Genomic DNA, 20,077 nt, shown 5'->3' with positions numbered 1-20,077 from the left:
TTCTGCCACGCCCTGACCAACACTTGTACACCTACTCCACCTGCTGGTCACGACGTGACATATGTGGATGTCACGGTTGTCGTCGGTGAATGAGGACCAAAACGCAGCAGGTACGTGAATGCTCATCTTGATTTTTAATTATCTTCAAAAATGAACATACAAAATAACAAAACCGAAAAACGAACAACTAACAAACAGTCTGGCAAAGCAAAGCTCAACACAGAACAATCACCCACAAATAACACATACAAACACACCCTAATATATGGGACTCTCAATCAAAGGCAGATAGACAACACCTGCCTTCAACTGAGAGTCCCAACCCCAATCAACCAAACATAGAAACACACACACTAGACTAACCATAGAATTAACTAAACATAACCCAAAACCCGGAAATACTAAATCAAACACCCTTTACACAAACACAACACCCCGAACCACATAAAACAAATACCCTCTGCCACGTCCTGACCAAACTACAAAAACAATTAACCTTATACTGGCCAGGACGTGACAGTACCCCCCCCCCCCTTAAAGGTGCTACCCCAGAAGCACCTTAAAAAATAACCCCAAGCAACACCAAAAAAAAAAATTCCCCTTTTCTAAAGGGAGGGAAGGGAGGGTGGCTGCCGTCAACGACGGCACTGTGCTACACCCCCCCTCCCCAACCCACCTATTTCTGGAGGTGGCTCTGGTTCCGGCCGTTCCAGGCTGTCGGGCCACTCTGGCATCGCCGAGGGGCAGTCGGGCCAGTCTGGCATCGCCGGGGGGCAGTCGGGGCAGTCTGGCAATTCGGGAGAGTCTGGGCAGTCTGGCAATTCGGGACAGTCTGGGCAGTCTGGCAATTCGGGACAGTCTGGGCAGTCTGGCCACTCCGGCAGTTCAGGGCAGTCTGGCCACTCCGGCAGTTCAGGGCAGTCTGGCCACTCCGGCAGTTCAGGGCAGTCTGGCCACTCCGGCAGTTCAGGGCAGTCTGGCCACTCCGGCAGTTCAGGGCAGTCTGGCCACTCCGGCAGTTCAGGGCAGTCTGGCCACTCCGGCAGTTCAGGGCAGTCTGGCCACTCCGGCAGTTCAGGGCAGTCTGGCCACTCCGGCAGTTCAGGGCAGTCTGGCCACTCCGGCAGTTCAGCGCAGTCTGGCCACTCCGGCAGTTCAGCGCAGTCTGACCGCTCTGACGATGACTGTTGACTGGCGGGCAGCTCTGACGATGACTGTTGACTGGCGGGCAGCTCTGACGATGACTGTTGACTGGCGGGCAGCTCTGACGATGATTGTTGACTGGCGGGCAGCTCTGACGATGACTGTTGACTGGCGGGCAGCTCTGACGATGACTGTTGACTGGCGGGCAGCTCTGATGATGACTGTTGACTGGCGGGCAGCTCTGATGAAGACTGTTGACTGGCGGGCAGCTCTGATGAAGACTGTTGACTGGCGAGGCTGGGTTGACGCACTTGTAGCCTGGTGCGTGGTGCTGGTACTGGGCTTACCAGATTATGTACACGCACCTCCAGGCTAGTGCGGGGAGCGGGAACAGGACGAGTCGGACTGGGTTGACGCACTTCCGGGTCCGCACGAGAGACAGGAGCTGGAAACCCAGGGCTATGGAGGCGCACAGTCGGTCTCGATCTTACCGAAATGCACAACCCGTCTTGGCTGGATGGAACTAGTAGCCCTGTACGAGCGGGGTGCCCGTACAGGGCAGACTGGGCTGTGCAGGGGCCTGATGGTAGCCGTGCGTAGAGCGGGAGTTGGGTAGCCTGGTCCTCGGAGGCGTACCGGCGACCAGATGCGCTGCGCAGGCATCCTCCTACCAGGCTGGATGCCCGCTCTAGCACGGCACCTGCGAGGGGCTGGAATAACGCGCACCGGACTGTGCGTGCGTATGGGTGAGATAGTGCGCTCCTCAGCGAAACATAGCGCTCTCCACCCCATACGCTCCTCCATATAACCACGGGTAGCTGGCTTCCGGCTCTTCTTACGCCTAGCCAAACTACCCGTGTGCCCCCCCCCAAAATTTTCTTGGGGGTGCCTCTCGTGCTTCTCCTTCAGCGCGTACTTGGCCTCGTACCACCGCCTCTCCGCCTTGGCTGCCTCAATTTCCCACTGCGGGCGTCGATAATCCCCAGCCTGGTGCCAAGGTCCGGCCCCGTCCAGAACTTCCTCCCAGGTCCATTTCTCCCGCCAGTCCAACTCGAATTCCCTCTGCTCCTTCTTCTGCTGCTTGGTCCTTGAGTGGTGGGTGATTCTGTCACGGTTGTCGTCGGTGAATGAGGACCAAAACGCAGCAGGTACGTGAATGCTCATCTTGATTTTTAATTATCTTCAAAAATGAACATACAAAATAACAAAACCGAAAAACGAACAACTAACAAACAGTCTGGCAAAGCAAAGCTCAACACAGAACAATCACCCACAAATAACACATACAAACACACCCTAATATATGGGACTCTCAATCAAAGGCAGATAGACAACACCTGCCTTCAACTGAGAGTCCCAACCCCAATCAACCAAACATAGAAACACACACACTAGACTAACCATAGAATTAACTAAACATAAACCAAAACCCGGAAATACTAAATCAAACACCCTTTACACAAACACAACACCCCGAACCACATAAAACAAATACCCTCTGCCACGTCCTGACCAAACTACAAAAACAATTAACCTTATACTGGCCAGGACGTGACAGTGGACAACTACAAATACCTAGGTGCCTGGTTAGACTGTAAACTCTCCTTCCAGACTCACATTTTAAGCATCTCCAATCCAAAATTAAATCTAGAATCGGCGTCCTATTTCGCAACAAAGCCTCCTTCAATCATTCCGCCAAACATACCTTCGTAAAACTGACTATCCTACCGATCCTTGACTTTGGCGATGTCATTTACAAAATAGCCCCAACACTGAACTCAGCTAACTGGATGTAGTCTATCACAGTGCCATCTGTTTTGTCACCAAAGCCCCATATACTACCCACCACTGCGACCTGTATGCTCTTGTTGGCTGACCCTCACTACATATCTGTTGCCAAACCCACTGGCTCCAGGTCATCTATAAGTCTTTTCTAACTAAAGCCCCACCTTATCTCAGCTCACTGGTCACCATAGCAACACCCACCCGTACAGAAGAAACTATACTATGAAACCAATATAAATTCTATAAAGCATGATAGTAAAAAGCTTTGGAGCACATTAAATGAAGTTTTGGGCAAAAAAGACAAACTCGACACCATCATTCATTGAATCACATGCCTCATTCATCACAAAACCCACTGCTATTGCCAACTAATTTAATGATTTTTTCATTGGCAAGATTAGTAAATTTAGGCATGACATGCCAACAACAAATTATGTACCTTCACCTCCATGCATAACTGACCAAATTATGAAAGACAAGCATTGTAATTTTGAATTCCATAAAAGGAGTGTGGAAAAGATGAACAAATTGTTGTTGTCTATCAACAATGATAAGCCATCTAGGTCTGACAAATTGGATGGGAAATTACTATGGATGATAGCGGACGATATTGCCACTCCTATTATCTCTTTAATCTAAGCCTAGAGGAAAGTGTGTTCCTGGACGGAAACAAAACTCATTCCTGCTACCTAAGAATAGCCAACACTCTTTACTGGCTCAAACAGCCGACCAATCAGGTTGTTACCGACCCTTAGTAAAGCTCTTTTACAGTAAACAAATTAACAACAGATTTTCTGTACGCTTATAGGGAAGGGTATTCAACATGAACGGACAATACTTGCACAAATGACTGATGACTAGCTGAGAGAAATTGATAATAAAAAGATTATTGGAGCAGTTTTGTTAGACTTCAGTGTAGCTTTTGACATTTTCGATCACAATCTGCTGCTGGAAAAACTTGTGTTAGGACTTTACATTCCCTGCTATGTTGTGGATCGAGAGTTACCTGTCCAACAGCACAGAGAGGGTGTTCTTTAACAAGAATTTAAGCTTTCTGCCCATATAAAATATGTCTATGTCTTGGGATTTTTTTTTGTTACTTACAACGTCATGCTAATCACATTAAACAGGTCAACATTCACAAAGCCGTGGGGCCAGATGGATTACCAGGACGTGTGCTCAAAGCATGCGTGGACCAACTGGCAAGTGTCATCACAAACATTTTCAACCTCTCCCTGACTGAGTCTGTAATACCTACATGTTTCAAGCAGACCACCATAGTCCCTGTGCCCAAGAAAGCGAAGGTAACCTGACTAAATATCTACCAACCCGTAGTACTCACGTTGGTAGCCATGAAGTGTTTAAAAGTTTGGTCATGGCTCACATCAACCCCGTCAACCCGGAAACCCTAGACCCACTTAAATTTGCATACCGCCTCAACAGATCCACGGATGAAGCAATCTCAACTCCCCTCCACACTGCCCTTTCACACCTGGACAAAAGGAACACCTATGTGAGAACGCAGCTCAGCGTTCAACACCACAGTACCGACAAAGCTCATCACTAAGCTAAGGACCCTGGGACTAAACACCTCCCTCTGCAACTGGATCCTGGACTTCCTGATGGGCCGCCCCCTGGTGGTAAGGGTAGGCAACAACACATCTGCAACGGTGATCCTCAACACTGGTTCCCTTCAGGAGTGCGTGCTTAGTCCTCTCCTGTACTCAATGTTCACCCACGACTGTGTGGCAATCACTAAGTTTGGGAGGAGGTCAGAGACCTGGCAGTGTGGTGCCAGGAAAACAACCTCTCCCTCAATGTGAGCAAGACAGAGGAGCTAATCATGGACTATAGGAAAAGGAAGGCTGAACAGGCCCCCATTAACATTGACAGGGCTGAAGTGGAGCGCGTCGAGAGTTTGAAGTTCCTTGGTGTCCACATATCCAACGAAATATCATGGTCCAAAAACTCCAAGACAGTTGAAAAGAGGGCACGACAGCACCTTTTCCCTCTCAGGAGACTGAAAAGATTTTGCATGGGTCAGCAGATCCTCAAAAAGTTGTATGACTGCACCACCGAGACCATCCTGACCGGTTGCACCACCGCCTGGTATGGCAACTGCTTGGCATCTGACTGAACGTCGCTACGGAGTTTTTTGCGTTGTTTGTAACTTATTTTATCACCTATTTTGTACATAATGTTGCTGCTACCGTCTCTCATGACCGCCGACGAGTCCGACGTGAAGGATATACTGCTTTCCCGGGACCAGGCCCAAATCCCCGTAATTTGCGTGAAGAGAAAAAGGGGCGGAGGTCGGGCTGCCTTCTGAGAATTCGTAGGCGAGTAAGTATACCCCCACTGCCATCCGTTCTATTGGCCAATGTGCACTCATTGAATAATAAAATCGATAACCTACGAGCAAGATTAAACTACCAACAGAACATTAAAAATTGTAATAACTTATGTTTCGCTATTGGTATTTTACTGCTGCTATTTAATTATTTGTTACTTTTATTTATTATTCTTATTTTTTTAGGTATTTTTTAAAATTTTAACTGCATTGTTGGTTAAGGCCTTGTAAGTAAGCATTTCACTGAAAGGTCTACACCTGTTGTATTCGGCGCATGTGACAAATACTGTCACGGTTTTCGTCGGTAATGGAGGACCAAAACGCAGCAGGTATGTGTATGCTCATCTTGACGTTTATTAACTTTCCAAAATGAACACCAAAATAACAAAACAAGTGAACGAACGATATACAGACAGTCTGGCAAGGCACAAGGCTAAACACAGAACAATCTCCCACAACCACACAGACAAACACACCCAACTAATATAGGACTTCCAATCAAAGGCAACACCACACAGCTGCCTTCAATTGGAAGTCCACCCCAATTAACTCTACATAGAAACACACTTACTAGACTACACATAGAAATACATAAACATAGACCATAAAACAAAAACCCGGAAATACTAAATCAAACACCCTTTTACCAAAACACCACCCCGGACCACATAAAACAAATATCCTCTGCCATGTCCTGACCAAACTACAATAACAATTAACCCTTATACTGGCCAGGACGTGACAAATACAAATGTATTTGATTCGATTTTTAGTGCGTACGGCCCAGTGCATCACTGGGGCCAAGCTTCTTGACATCCAAATCAAATCAAATTTGATTGGTCACATACACATGGTTAGCAGATTTTAATGCGAGTGTAGCGAAATGCTTGTGCTTCTAGTTCCGACAATGCAATAATATCTAACAAGTAATCTAACAAATTCACAACAACTACCTTATACACACAAATGTAAACGGATGAATAAGAATATGTACATATAAATATATGGATGAGGGATGGCCGTGCGGCATAGGCAAGATGCAGTAGATGGTATAGAATACAGTATATACATGTGAGATGAGTAATGTAGGATATGTAAACATTATTAAAGTGCCGTTATTTAAAGTGACTAGTGATACCTTTATTAAGTGTATTTATTAAAGTGGCCAGAGATTTGAGTCTGTATGTTGGCAGCATCCTCTCTATGTTAGTCATGGCTGTTTAACAGTCTGATGGCCTTGAGATAGAAGATGTTTTTCAGTTTCTCTGTCCCAGCTTTGATGCACCTGTACTGACCTTTGCATTCTGGATGGTAGAAGAGGGAACAGGCAGTGGCTCGGGTGGTTCATGTCCTTGATTATCTTTTTGGCCTTCCTGTGACATCGGGTGCTGTAGGTGTCCTGGAGGGCAGACATTGTGCCCCCGGTGATGCATTGTGCAGACTGCACCACCCTCTGGAGAGCCCTATGGTTGCGGGCGGTGCAGGTACCATACCAGGCGGCGATACAGCCCAATAGGATGCTCTCAATTGTGCATCTGTAAAAGTTTATGGGGGTCTTAGGGGCCAAGCCATATTTCTTCAGCCTCCTGAGTTTGAAGAGGCGCTGTTGCACATTTTTACCCGCTATCTGTGTGGGTGGACCATTTCAGACTGACAATGACGTGTACGCCGAGAAACTTGAAGCTTTTTATCTTCTCCACTGCGGCCCCATTGTCACGGTCGTGATAATGGACGGACCAAGGAGCAGCGTGTGTTGAGTTCCACATCTTTATTTGCAGTGAAAACTTAAACAAAAAACAATAAACATACAACGAACGTGAACTACGTGGTGCTGAATGCGCTCACACAAAACAATATCCCATAAAGCAGGTGGGAACAAATGACAACTTAAGTATGATCCCCAATTAGAGACAACGAGAAACAGCTGCCTCTAATTGGGAACCATACTAAAACACCAACATAGAAATATAATGACTAAAACACCCCCTGAGTCACGCTCTGACCTATACACCATAGAGAACCCAGAGGGATCTCGTGACACCCATCAATGTGGATAGGGGCATGCTCCCTCTGCTGTCCACAGTCAGCTCCTTTGTTTAGTTGACGTTGAGTTTATTTTCATGGCACCACTCCCCCAGGGCCCTCACCTCCTCACTGTAGGCTGTCTTGTCATTGTTGGTAATCAGGCCTACTACTATTGAGTCGTCTGCAAATTTGATGATTGAGTTGGAGGCGTGCAAGGCCACGCAGTCATGGGTGAACTGGGAGTACAGGAGGGGGTTGAGCACGCACCCTTGTGGGGCCCCTGTGTTGAGAATAAACTAAGTAGAGGTGTTGTTTCCTACCGTCACCACCTGAGGCAGCCCGTCAGAAAGTCCAGGACCCAGTTGCACAGGGCGGGTTTCAGACCCAGGGCCCCGAGCTTAATGATGAGCTTGAAGTGTACTCTGCTGTTGAAGGCTGAGCGATAGTCAATGAACAGCATTCTTACATAGGTATTCCTCTTGTCCAGATGGGATAGGCCACTGTGCAGTGCAATGGCGAATGCATCGTCTGTGGATCTATTGGGTCGGTAAGCAAGTTGAAGTGTGTCTAGGGTGTCAGGTAAGGTAGAGATAGAGGTGACGCTTAAATGTCTTACTCACGTCAGCCACGGAGAACGAGAGCCCACAGTCCTTGTGAGCGAGCTGCGTTAGGGGCACTGTGTTATCCTCAAAGCGTGAAAAGAAGGTGTTTAGCTTGTCTGGGAGGAAGACATCAGTGTTCACGACATGGCTGGTTTTCCCTTTGTAATCTGTGGATGTCTGTAGACCCTGCCACATACGTCTCGTGTCTGAGCCACTGAATTGCGACTCCCCTTTGTCTCTGTACTGATGGTTTGCCTGTTTGATTGCCTTACGGAGGAATAACTACACTGTTTGTATTCATCCATAATCCCAGTCACCTTGCCATGGTTAAATGCTGTTGTTCGAGCTTTCAGTTTTGCACAAATGCTGCCATCTATCCGCGGTTTCTGGTTTGGGTAGGTTTTAATATTCACAGCGGGAACACCATCTCCTATACACTTCCTGATGAACTCAGTCACTGTGTCTGTGTATACGTCCATGTTATTCTTAGAGGTTACCCGGAACATATCCCAGTCCGCGTGATCGAAATAATCTTGAAGCTTGGATTCCGATTGGTCAGACCAGCATTGAATAGATCTTAGCACGGGTACTTCCTGTTTGAGATTCTGCCTATCAGAGTCGGGATTTGATTTGCCAAAGGGAGGGCGGGGGAGGGCCTTGTAGGCATCCTGGAAGAGGGAGTAACAGTGGTTGAGCATTTTAGCAGCTCAAGAACTACAGTCAATGTGTTGGTTGAACTTCAGTAGCGTTTTCCTCAAATTTGCTTTGTTAAAATCCCCAGCTTCAATAAATGCGGCCTCAGGATATGTGTTTTCCAGTTTGCACAAAGTCCAGTGTAGTTCCTTGAGGACTGTCATGGTATCGGCTTGAGGGGCAATATATGTAACTGTGACTACTACTATAAGTTATACGGTAGGCATTTGATTATGAGGTATTCTAGGTTGGGTGAACAAAATGACTTGTACGTTAATAGAATCAAACCATGAGTAGTTAATCATGAAACATACACTACCACCTTTCTTTTTCCAGGAGAGTTTATTCCTGTCTGCGTGATGTACCGAGAACCCAGCTGGCTGTATGGATGGGGACAGTATATCTGGAGAGAGTCTTTGTGGCAACAGTTTGGGGAAGGCCCTTTCCTGTTTCAGCATGACAATGCCCCCGTGCACAAAGAAAGGTCCATACAAAAATGGTTTGTCAAGATCAGTGTGGAAGAACTTGACTGGCCTGCACAGAGCCCTGACCTCAACCCCATCGAAAACCTTTGGGATGAACTGGAACGTTGACTGCGAGCCAGGCCTAATCGCCCAACATCAGTGCCCGACCTCACTAATGCTCTTGTTGCTGAATGGTAGAAGTCCCCGCTGCAATGTTCCAACATATAGTGGAAAGCCTTCACAGAAGAATGGAGGCTGTTATAGCAGCAAAGGGTGCACCAAACCCATATTAATGCCCATGATTTTGGAATGAAGTGTTCGACGAGCAGGTGTCCACATACTTTTTGTCATGTAGTGTATGTGGTAGTAGAGTAGTTGCCTGAGGGCACACACTTCGCGTATTGTGAAATCTGTTGTGAATTGTAATATAATGTTTTTTTATTGTATATAACTGCCTTAATTTTGCCAGACCCCAGGAGGTGAAGCTGCTGCCTTGGCAGCTAACAGGGATCCATAATAAAAACAAATAACACACACACACGCCCACACGCACAAGCTATGTGTCCAGTAACAGTACATACCGAGAGAAGCAGTCATGATGGAGAGACGTTCAGAGGACTATCCCACTGTGTCTATCTGGAGGAAACTGGAGCTGCACACTGCCACAGCTCTGCCTTAAATTAACTGCCTTAATTTTGCCAGACCCCAGGAGGTGAAGCTGCTGCCTTGGCAGCTAACAGGGATCCATAATAAAAACAAATACACACACACACACACACACACACACACACACACACACACACACACACACACACACACACACACACACACACACACACACACACACACACACACACACACACACACACACACACACACACACACACACACACACAAGCTATGTGTCCAGTAACAGTACATACCGAGAGAAGCAGTCATGATGGAGAGACGTTCAGAGGACTATCCCACTGTGTCTATCTGGAGGAAACTGGAGCTGCACACTGCCACTTCCACAGCTCTGTCAGCTAAACAGATCTCCTCTCTCTTGCTCTCACTCCTCTCTCTCCCCTCTCTCCTCTGCTGCTTTCTCTTTCTAAAACTCGGAACTTTTCTCTTTTTCTTTTTACTGAATCCTCTATCACTCTTTTCCTTTCTGTCTCTCCTGGCTCAGCTGGTCTTTTCCATGGGGCTGAAGAATGTCTGCCTCCCGGCACAAATAAGGGAGTAATTAAAATGAGAGAACTGTCTGTTCTCTCCCTCTTCTCCCACTTTTACTCTCTCACTGCCCCTCTGTCCCCTTTCACTCACTCTCTCCTCTATATTCCATCTCTCTGTCTATTTACTCTGTTGTAAGGCAGCAGTGTGTGCTCTGGTTAAACTTCTGTGGTCGTGAGTGAAGTCATTTAGGAACTGGAACAGAACACAAAGACTAACCATTTCCCATTCCTATGCTACACTGCACTCTACTCCACTCCACTCCATTCCTTATTGGAAAATAGTTCTTTGTTCGCTACTGACTTGTTGTGACACTGCTTAAGTATGCATTTTATAGAGGGGGAGAGAGAGAGAGAGAGAGAGAGAGAGAGAGAGAGTATTCCCTCTGTCTATATAGGGTAGGCCCCCTGCCTTCCCCTTCCTCTCACTGACCACTCTGCATTGTCTTCTACAGAGCCTCTGCAATCTGTTTCCTCCAATCAAAAGGCATTCTTGAAGGTCAGGGGTCGCATATTTACTTTTATGGCTATGGAGGGGGTCCAGCTAAGGGTTCTATGAATAATGAATACAAATGAAGAGTAAAATAACAAGGCTGTATATAGGGAGCAGAAAATAACATGGCTATAGACAGGGAGTACAAGTATCGAGTCGATGTGCAGGGGTACGAGGTCATTGAGGTAGCTACGTACTGTACTGTACATATAGGTAGGGTTAAACTGACTAGCAGCAGCATATGTGGTGTGTGTGTGTGTGTGTGTGTGTGTGTGTGTGTGTGTGTGTGTGTGTGTGTGTGTGTGTGTGTGTGTGTGTGTGTGTGTGTGTGTGTGTGTGTGTGGCAGAGAGAACAGTCTGTGGATTGGGTGGCTGGAGTCTTTGACAATTTTTTGGTCCATCCTCTGACACCGCCTGGTATAGAGGTCCTGGATGGCAGGGAGCTCGGTCCCAGTGATGTACTGGGCTGTACGTACTATACTCTGTAGCGCCTTGCGGTCAGATGCCAAGCAGTTGTCATACCAAGCAGTTGTCATACCAAGCAGTTATGTAGCCAGTCAAGATGCACTCGATGGTGCAGCTGTTTAACTTTTTTTGTCTTTTCAGCCTGCTGAGGGGGAAGAGGCTTTGTTGTGCCATCTTCACAATTGTGTTGATGTGTTTGGATGTGATTGATCCTTAGTGAAGGACCTTCAAAATGTCGAACCGCTCCACTACAGCCGTGCTCGGCCCTCTGTTTCCTGTGGTGCAAGATCAGCTCCTTAGTCTTACCAACATTGAGGGAGAGGTTGTTGTCCTGGTACCACAATGCCAGGTCTCTGACCTCCTCCCTACAGGATGTCTAATTGTTGTCAGTGATCAGGCCCACCACCGTTGTGCCGTCGGCAAACTTAATGATGTTGTAGTTGTGTGGCCACTCAACTGTAGTTTTTTTGTATGTGGGCATCCTGCCAACAGAAGTCACTTCATCTCTGTACAGTGGGCTAATTATATCATTATTTACAGTATCAGCTGAACTGGCTTCTGTCAATGGGATAGAATGAGAATGATGTCTTTATTTCCCCGTTACCTCCGGTTTGTCCCAGACTAAAATATCCTAAACAGGGGAGTCAAACCAGCAACCTTTTGTGTACTGACCCAACGCTCTTAACCGCTAGGCTACCTGCCGCCCCACAGGTTAGTGACCCTAGACAAATCCCTCATGCCCATCATTCGGTATTACAAAATGCAACCATGTGCACATCAGCAGTGGAGAGGCCAGGTTCAGAGGGCAAAGTGGGGGCATAATAGTGAAAGTATAATGGCTTATGCGTACCACTTAAGGATTCCACCCTGCCTCTGAACCTTGTCCAGCACTAATCACAGCTCAAAGGTTTGGGTTCACGCTGGGTGTTCTTTCCAACCAAGCAGGAACATCTCTCTCTCTCTCTCTCTCTCTCTCTCTCTCTCTCTCTCTCTCTCTCTCTCTCTCTCTCTCTCTCTCTCTCTCCTCTCTCTCTCTCTCTCTCTCTCTCTCTCTCTCTCTCTCTCTCTCTCTCTCTCTCTCTCTCTCTCTCTCTCTCTCTCTCTCTCTCTCTCTCTCTCTCTCTCTCTCTCTCTCTCCTCTCTCTCTCTCTCTCTCTCTCTCTCTCTCTCTCTCTCTCTCTCTCTCTCTCTCTCTCTCTCTCTCTCTCTCTCTCACATAGACACACACAAAAAGCATTCAAATACACACACATAGTAACAGAGTATAAATGTACCTTGTGATGTTCTGCTCATCTCCCACTGTCCCTTGCTATGCCTCAGGTAAGAGATGGCTGGAAAACTTTTCACTGGGGAAGAGAGAAGATGTCTGATCAGATATGATAGAAGAACACACACACATCTTATTTTTTTATTCACTGTCTCTTACCATAGGGCGTTGGAGGAGAAACAGGAAATGCTGGTGTGGGTGGGACTATGTCACAGCTCCCCGTCACTGGAGTCTGTCCTTTATAGTCCACACTGTCCATCCTGTAGAGACGGCCACGCTGTGAACACACACACATGCCGGGCAGACTGTGATATGTGTGTGTGGCTGTTCTTGCTATTCATGCTGTCCTGCCATGAGAATAGGTGTGAGAGTTGCATCCCAAATGGCACCTTATTCCCATTATAGTGCACTACTTTTCCCAGGGCCTGCTGGTTAAAATAGCGCACTTTATGTGGAATAGGGTGCCATTTGGGACACAGACCAGGAATCTCAGCAATTCAGACAAAACAGCCTGACCACCACAGTTCTTCTGCTTCACACCAACACAAACATGAACTACTGATGTTTAAATGGAATTCAACATAGATTAACCATGGACATAGACAGGTGTTTTTACTAACCGCATAATCATGACCAAGGTGTATAATGGTGTATAACAGGTGTGTAACCAGTAGGGGGTGGTGTGTTTAACTGGGAGGTCGGTAAGTTGAGGTGTTGTGTGTGTGTGTACCTGGGAGGGAAAGAGGTTGGGCCTGAAGATCAGAGAGTTTTGGAACGTCTGGGCTCCGCTCCAACCTGGACTATGGAACCATGGGGAATCTGTGACATCACTGGCCTGTCTGTGCTTCCAGCCTGAAGACAGAAAGACAAGACAGAAAAGATAGAGACAGAGACACAGAGAGAGAGAGAGAGACAGAGAGAACAGATCATGTGTGTTTGCTTGCAGCCTTTTATGAACATGTCCTGCATTAACTCCAGGCTGCAGACAATTGTAGCACAGGCTTTCTTGATGATTTTGTCAAGCTTGTTTAAGTCCTCCTTGGATAAATTCCCTTTAAAGCACACAATGGCATAGCTCACTACACTCGCCATGACACCACTGTAGAATATGCGAAGCATATTGTCACATACAGTACCAATAAAAAGTTTGGAAACACCTAACATTCCAGGGTTTTTCTTAATTTGTACAATTTTCTACATTGTAGAATAATAGTGAAGACATCAAAACTATGAAATAACACATATGGAATCATGTAGTAACCAAAAATGTGTTAAACAAATCAAAATATATTTTAGATTTGAGATTCTTTATAGCCACCCTTGGCCTTGTTGACAGCTTTGCACACTCTTGGCATTCTCTCAACCAGCTTCATGAGGTAGTCACCTAAAATGCTTTTCAATTAACAGGTGTGCCTTGCTAAAAGTTAATTTGTGGAATTTATTTTCTTCTTAACGCGTTTGAGCCAATCAGTTGTGTTGTGACAAGGTAGGGGTGGTTTACAGAAAATAGACCTATTTGGTAAAAGACCAAGTCCATATTATGGCAAGAACAGCTCAAATAAGCAAAGAGAAACGACAGTCCATCATTACTTTAAGACATGAAGGTCAGTCAATATCGAACATTTCTAGAACTTTTAAAGTTTCTTCAAGTGCAGTCGCAAAAACCATCAAGCGCTATGATGAAACTGGCTCTCATGAGGACCGCCACAGGAAAGGAAAACCCAGAGTTATCTCTGCTGCAGAGGACAAGTTCATTAGAGTCACCAGCCTCAGAAATTGCATCCCAAGTAAATGCTTCACAGAGTTCAAGTAACAGACACATCTCAACATCAACTGTTCAGAGGAGACTGCATGAATCAGGCCTTCATGGTCGAATTGCTGCAAAAAAAACACTACTAAAGGACACCAATCAGAAAAATAGACTTGCTTGGGCCAAGAAACACGAGCAATGGACATTAGACCGGTGGAAATGGGTCCTTTGGTCTGATGAGTCCAAATTTGAGATTTATGGTTCCAACCGCCATGTAAGTGAACAGATGATCTCCGCATGTGTGGTTCCCACCGTGAAGCATGGAGGAGGAAGTACGATGGTCTGGGGGTGCTTTGCTGGTGACACTGTCAGTGATTTATTTAGAATTCAAGGCACACTTAACCGGCATGGCTACTACAGCATTCTGCAGCGATATGGTTTGGTCCTATATGGTTTGCGCTTAGTGGGACTATAATTTTTTTTCAACAGGACAATGACCCAACACACCTCCAGGCTGTGTAAGGGCTATTTGACCAAGAAGGAGAGTGATGGATTTCTGCATTAGATGACCTGGCCTCCACAATCACCCGATCTCAACCCAATTGAGATGGTTTGAGATGAGTTGGACTGCAGAGTGAAGGAAAAGCAGCCAATAAGTGCTCAGCATATGTGGGAACTCCTTCAAGACTTTTGGAAAAGCATTCCAGGTGAAGCTGGTTGAGAGAATGACAAGAGTATGCAAAGCTGTCATCAAGGCAAAGGGTGGCTACTTTGAAAATTCTAAAATCAAAAATATATTTGGATTTGTTTAACACTTTTTGTTACTACATGATTCCATATTTTTTATTTCATAGTTTTGATGTCTTCACTATTATTCTACAATGTATAATAAAAATATGAATGAATAGGTGTGTCCCAACTTTTGACTGGTATTGCATATATTTTTTATGTATTTCCTTCTTTATTTTTTTCCCAACCCTATCATCCCTCTCTGATTGGAGTGAATTAATTGACAACACTACTTAGGCTTCTGCTTCAGGCTTATACATACTGTATACATTTTATTTACAGTAATATTTACATCAATTATCTTGTTTTTTGTTCGATTTTTTTCCCCCATATATTGTTCAATTCTGTTGTGATGTTTCACAAAAGTTCAAAAAATGTATATTCTCATAGTATCTATAGATTGTAAATAAAATATTTTTTTTGCTAAGAGTATTATTATATTATTTCTCGATTGACTATGACTTTCCAAATCACCCAGCAGTGCTATTTGCAGACTTAGCTCCAAGTAAATGTTACAATTCTTCAACCATTCCTGAACATGCGACCAAAAATAAACTACATATGGGCAGTACCAAAACAAGTGATCTAATGATTCCGTCCCTTCGAATAAAAAATCACAGGATACAACCATCCCAGCTCTGCAGATTTTTTATTCGAAGGGACGGAATCATTAGATCACTTGTTTTGGTACTGCCCATATGTAGTTTATTTTTGGTCGCATGTATATATATATGGATATATTTGACATTATATTTGTTTGAATAATTTTGTATAATAATTTAAATTGAAAAACTCCAAGCTTTCAATCCAGCGTCATTTTATTTTTCAGTTCATAAACCATGTGTCATAGAATTGGTACAATGAAAATCTCTTCCCAACTATTTTGCAACCTGCAATGCACAGCTGTCATATAATTTAAAAAACAAGTTGTTAGGTGTAGGCAGGGCCATAAGCAACTAGGTAAACTAGTATATGGCTAAAGAGTTAATCAGGGTGATTTTTCCACAAACATACAGGTATTTTCCTTTCCATGGTCAAGATGTTATCTATTTTTGGTAACTTTCTATTCAAATGTATTGTAGTGAGATAATAGGTATTTATATCCTAAAGAAATAAATTAAGTCCACTTCACCGTCAGTGTCACGTCCTGGCCAGTATAAGGGTTAATTGTCATTGTAGTTTGGTTAGGACGTGGCAGAGGGTATTCGTTTTATGTGGTTCGGGGTGGTGTGTTTGTTGAAGGGGCATTTGATTTAAGTATTCCGGGGTTTTTGGGCACTGTTTGATTTTCATGTATTCTATGGTTAGTCTAGTGTGTCTGTTTCTATGTTTGGTTAATTGGGGTTGGGACTCTCAGTTGAAGGCAGGTGTTGTCTATTTGCCTTTGATTGAGAGTCCCATATATTAGGGTGTGTTTGTGTTTGTCATTTGTGGGAGATTGTTCCGTGTATAGTGTCAAGCCTTACAGAACTGTTTATTGTCGGTGTGTTTCTTTTTTGTATACGTGTTTATTTTGGGTTTGCCTTCTTTCCTTATAATAAAGAAGATGAGTATACATTTCCCTGCCGCGTTTTGGTCTCATCACTACGACAATTGTGACAGTCAGACCATTTTATTGGTAAACTACATGGTAATGTAAAAGTTGTCTTTTCTTGTCATCCAATAAGTGATGTAGTACACTTACACATTCGGATAAAATTATCGTTAACTAATATCATCACCCCTTTTGAGTTTCTTTGCCCGTTGGAGTAGATACTATATTCCTTCTCTTTTAGCCAGGTAAATACTGATTGTGTTTTCTTATTATCTGCTAAGCCATTACAATTATAACTGATTATACTAATTTCACCATTTGCCATAATGAAATACAAGTTTCAATTCCATTTATCATAACATATGTCTGTAAACTTATCATTAAAAAGTACCATGATGATTGAGTGTCCCTATAGCTATATTTTCACTGCGACTGAGTAAACCTCCAATTCTTCTCCACTACCCGCTAAAACCTCCCCCCATCCCAAGTTGGGTTGTTGTCCCATTGACTGGCAGACCACCCCTGCCCACCTGGATACCAGGGGCCCCCAGAGACTGGGACCCATCCTTTGAAAAGAGCACACTATGCAACGTAGAGAAAAGAAGCAGATCAACAGCCAAAAGCATTTCCAATGCCCACACCTCTATTATGCTGTATGTACTTATAAAAATGATATATATATTATGTAAAAAATGATTGCATATCTTAATTTGTTTCCACAATTAACGAATAGTATGTGTAATAATGTAGGCCCTTCCTATGAAGGATTGTTACCAGGACTGACATTACAAGGACTGACATTACAAAAAATTACATTTTCGGCAAGCAATTATTATTTTGCAAAAACAATTATTGTGATTCATCCTACCCTGTCCCTAAGATCATTACCCCATAGCAACATATGTGGGATACATACGCACTCTCTCCACCCCTCCCCCACAAACAACCACAAGCTCAGATGTTCAACAGTTGTTCCAACCCCAAGCCCAACTCAAGAGGAGACTTGATGTGTGAATGCGTATACCATTGTAGCTGTTTGAGAAGGCATGCCAAATTGAGCAAGAAATGGGAGATTTGGTTAACCAATGTCTAGTCCTAGCTTATGGAACTCGGACACACCCCTTTCCCCCGACAAACACTCACACTGGTCCCCCGTTGTGACCATTTTTCCAAGCACCTCAGTGCAGTCAGACCATTCTATGATTTTGTGACACCAGGGCCGCAATAATTTGCCCCCTCTCTAGTTGTTCGAGTGTGACCTCATCCCCAAGGGTTACTGCAGCTACTGTAGTGTTGCCAGCACTGCCACTACCTGGGTGGGGGTACTCCACCAGAATCCCCACCGGCTAGGTACGAGGTGATCAAGGTTCTCATTAGTAGCTTTGAGCGATATTATGCTCACCCATCTGGGGGCTTTGGCTTTATAGGACAAACCCTGCCAGGCAGGCTCAGACACTTGAGTGGGCAGTGCTGCTTTAGTGGGTCTCTGATCGTGTTTATCTTTCTGTCTTGCCTGCATATAGGCTACTTGCAGTAGGCCTATAAAACAGATAAGGACTCCTTCTTAGTGTGTGGGTGTCTAGGATATAGGGTTGGGGATTATTCTATCATGAGGACAAGAAATATGTAAACTATATTTGGAATTTATTTTTAAATGTATATCACATATCTATACAAAATGTAAAACTCTCTGTCACAACTCCTTCCTGCAGACACAAATTGGCTCTGGCTTTTGCAACCATTTTCCTTTTTCACTCATTTAACTCCATCAGCACCAACACAACTTCCAGTCCCAGCCCCAACACCAGCACCAACCCTGGACACAGCACCGGCCAACCACAAATGTCCCCTTCATCCAGCAACTGCCAGCTCAGACTCCACCCCTTCCCCTCCTCCAACACAAATAAACATTGTGGACTGAGTGATGTGCTGATTGACTGATGGACTGATTCTCCCGATTATTTTGTGTTTGATTGACTGCTTTTGTTTTTGCTTTTGTTTGATTGGATGACCATTTGGTTTGCCTAATTTGAATTGATTGCTTATTGTTTGGATTTATTATTTAGAATTTGAAATGAATGATGACTGAATATTAACTTATTTTACATTTTACCTGTAAAGATTTTTGGAAAAAACAAATGACAAACTATTTATGACAATACATTACATGTCTCATAAGGCCTTATTTTGATGCCTAGCTTTACCCTAATACAGTGGCCAGAAAAAGGCCTGCAAAGTAGGGTTGCAAAATTCTGGTATCTTCATATACACACACATGCACGCACGCACAAACACACATACAGTAAACACACACACACACACACACACACACACACACACACACACTACGTTCACATCTAGTTAATTGTCATTACACCAGTTTGTTTGTCACATTATCCCCCTGTCCGGATATATAAAGTACAGTTCCAACTGCAACGAATACAGCTATGTTTGCTTAGGCACTGCTACATATAATCCTAGCTGTGAAGACATTTCTTCCAGTCACTTCAAAAGATACGTTTAAGTCAGTTACTGTACTGTACCTATGAGGACCTGATTTTACAGTGCTTATATAAAAGTTCCAAACTTTTGCACCCACTCAGCAAACATAGCGGACAAAGGTGAATAAAGCGTGTCTGTGTTGGAAGCAAAGAACTCTGCTAGGAGAACATACCCAAACCAAACCAAACTATGATTAACTCAACTACCTGCGGTTCAGCTCTCTGTCTAAAAAGCTGAAAGCTGGCACAGCTTTATTTTCTTTAGACTGGCCTCTGGCATCATGTCACTGAGTCCTCATGCCAGACAGACAGACAGAGGACTGTTGTACAGTATGTTTCTGAGGGATTCCAATGTAAATATGTACTGTAACTGAGGAGCTGTACTGTCAGGGTTGGGGAGTAACGGATTACATGTAATCTGTTACATAAAACTGTAACTGTAATCCGTTACGTTACCAGAAAAAATATAGTAATTTGATTACAGATACTATTGAAAAACTAGATGAACACATCTAGGATTACTTATAAATTAAAAAAGGATGTTTGAGAAAAAAATTTGGGGACACAATTCTGTTTTCTCAATGACATTCAAATCAGCATTGAAAACAGTTTAAATTTAAGTTTGTTCCGCCTGAGCGTGTCTGAACACAAGTCAGAGACCACTACGATGACACACCAAATGCGTTGGCTGGATCGTGGGAAACGAGCAGGAATAGGTTTTTGTAGGCAACAGTCCAAGCTATGTCTTCCAACGGTGTGACTGTTATCGGCATCCAAAGATTATATATCCAATTTGAATAAACACTTGGACGCAAGGACAACAGCAGTGGTGTTGTCTAAGGGCGATACGGATATCACTTAATATTAATATCTATATAGCTCATTTATGTGAAAATGTTTTCTATTTCTCTCTTTATTGATGGGAAGGGCCCATAAGGAAGCATTTTGTTTAAAAAAGGTATAATCTTTGTAAATTATATCATAAATAGGACTGGTGGAGTT

General features: G+C 44.3%; 1 protein-coding gene across 1 annotated transcript in view; it reads right to left on the bottom strand.

The window, feature by feature from the left end:
* The window catches only part of LOC106584067 (tensin-3), an 82,521-nt gene that overhangs the window by 38,255 nt on the left and 24,189 nt on the right, over nucleotides 1–20,077 (bottom strand). Inside the window, exons 3-5 of the mRNA XM_045706329.2 lie at nucleotides 13,232–13,353; nucleotides 12,661–12,778; nucleotides 12,509–12,580 (exon numbers count right to left, since the gene is read on the bottom strand). Coding sequence (XP_045562285.2) covers nucleotides 12,509–12,580; nucleotides 12,661–12,778; nucleotides 13,232–13,353 — 312 coding nt within the window. The remainder of the gene's footprint in view (nucleotides 1–12,508; nucleotides 12,581–12,660; nucleotides 12,779–13,231; nucleotides 13,354–20,077) is intronic.

Source organism: Salmo salar, chromosome 23, assembly GCF_965601325.2.
Source record: "Salmo salar chromosome 23, fSalSal1, whole genome shotgun sequence".
NCBI lineage: Eukaryota > Metazoa > Chordata > Actinopteri > Salmoniformes > Salmonidae > Salmo > Salmo salar.
Note: the sequence above shows the minus strand (reverse complement) of the source record. Positions and strands in the feature narration are given on the sequence as shown.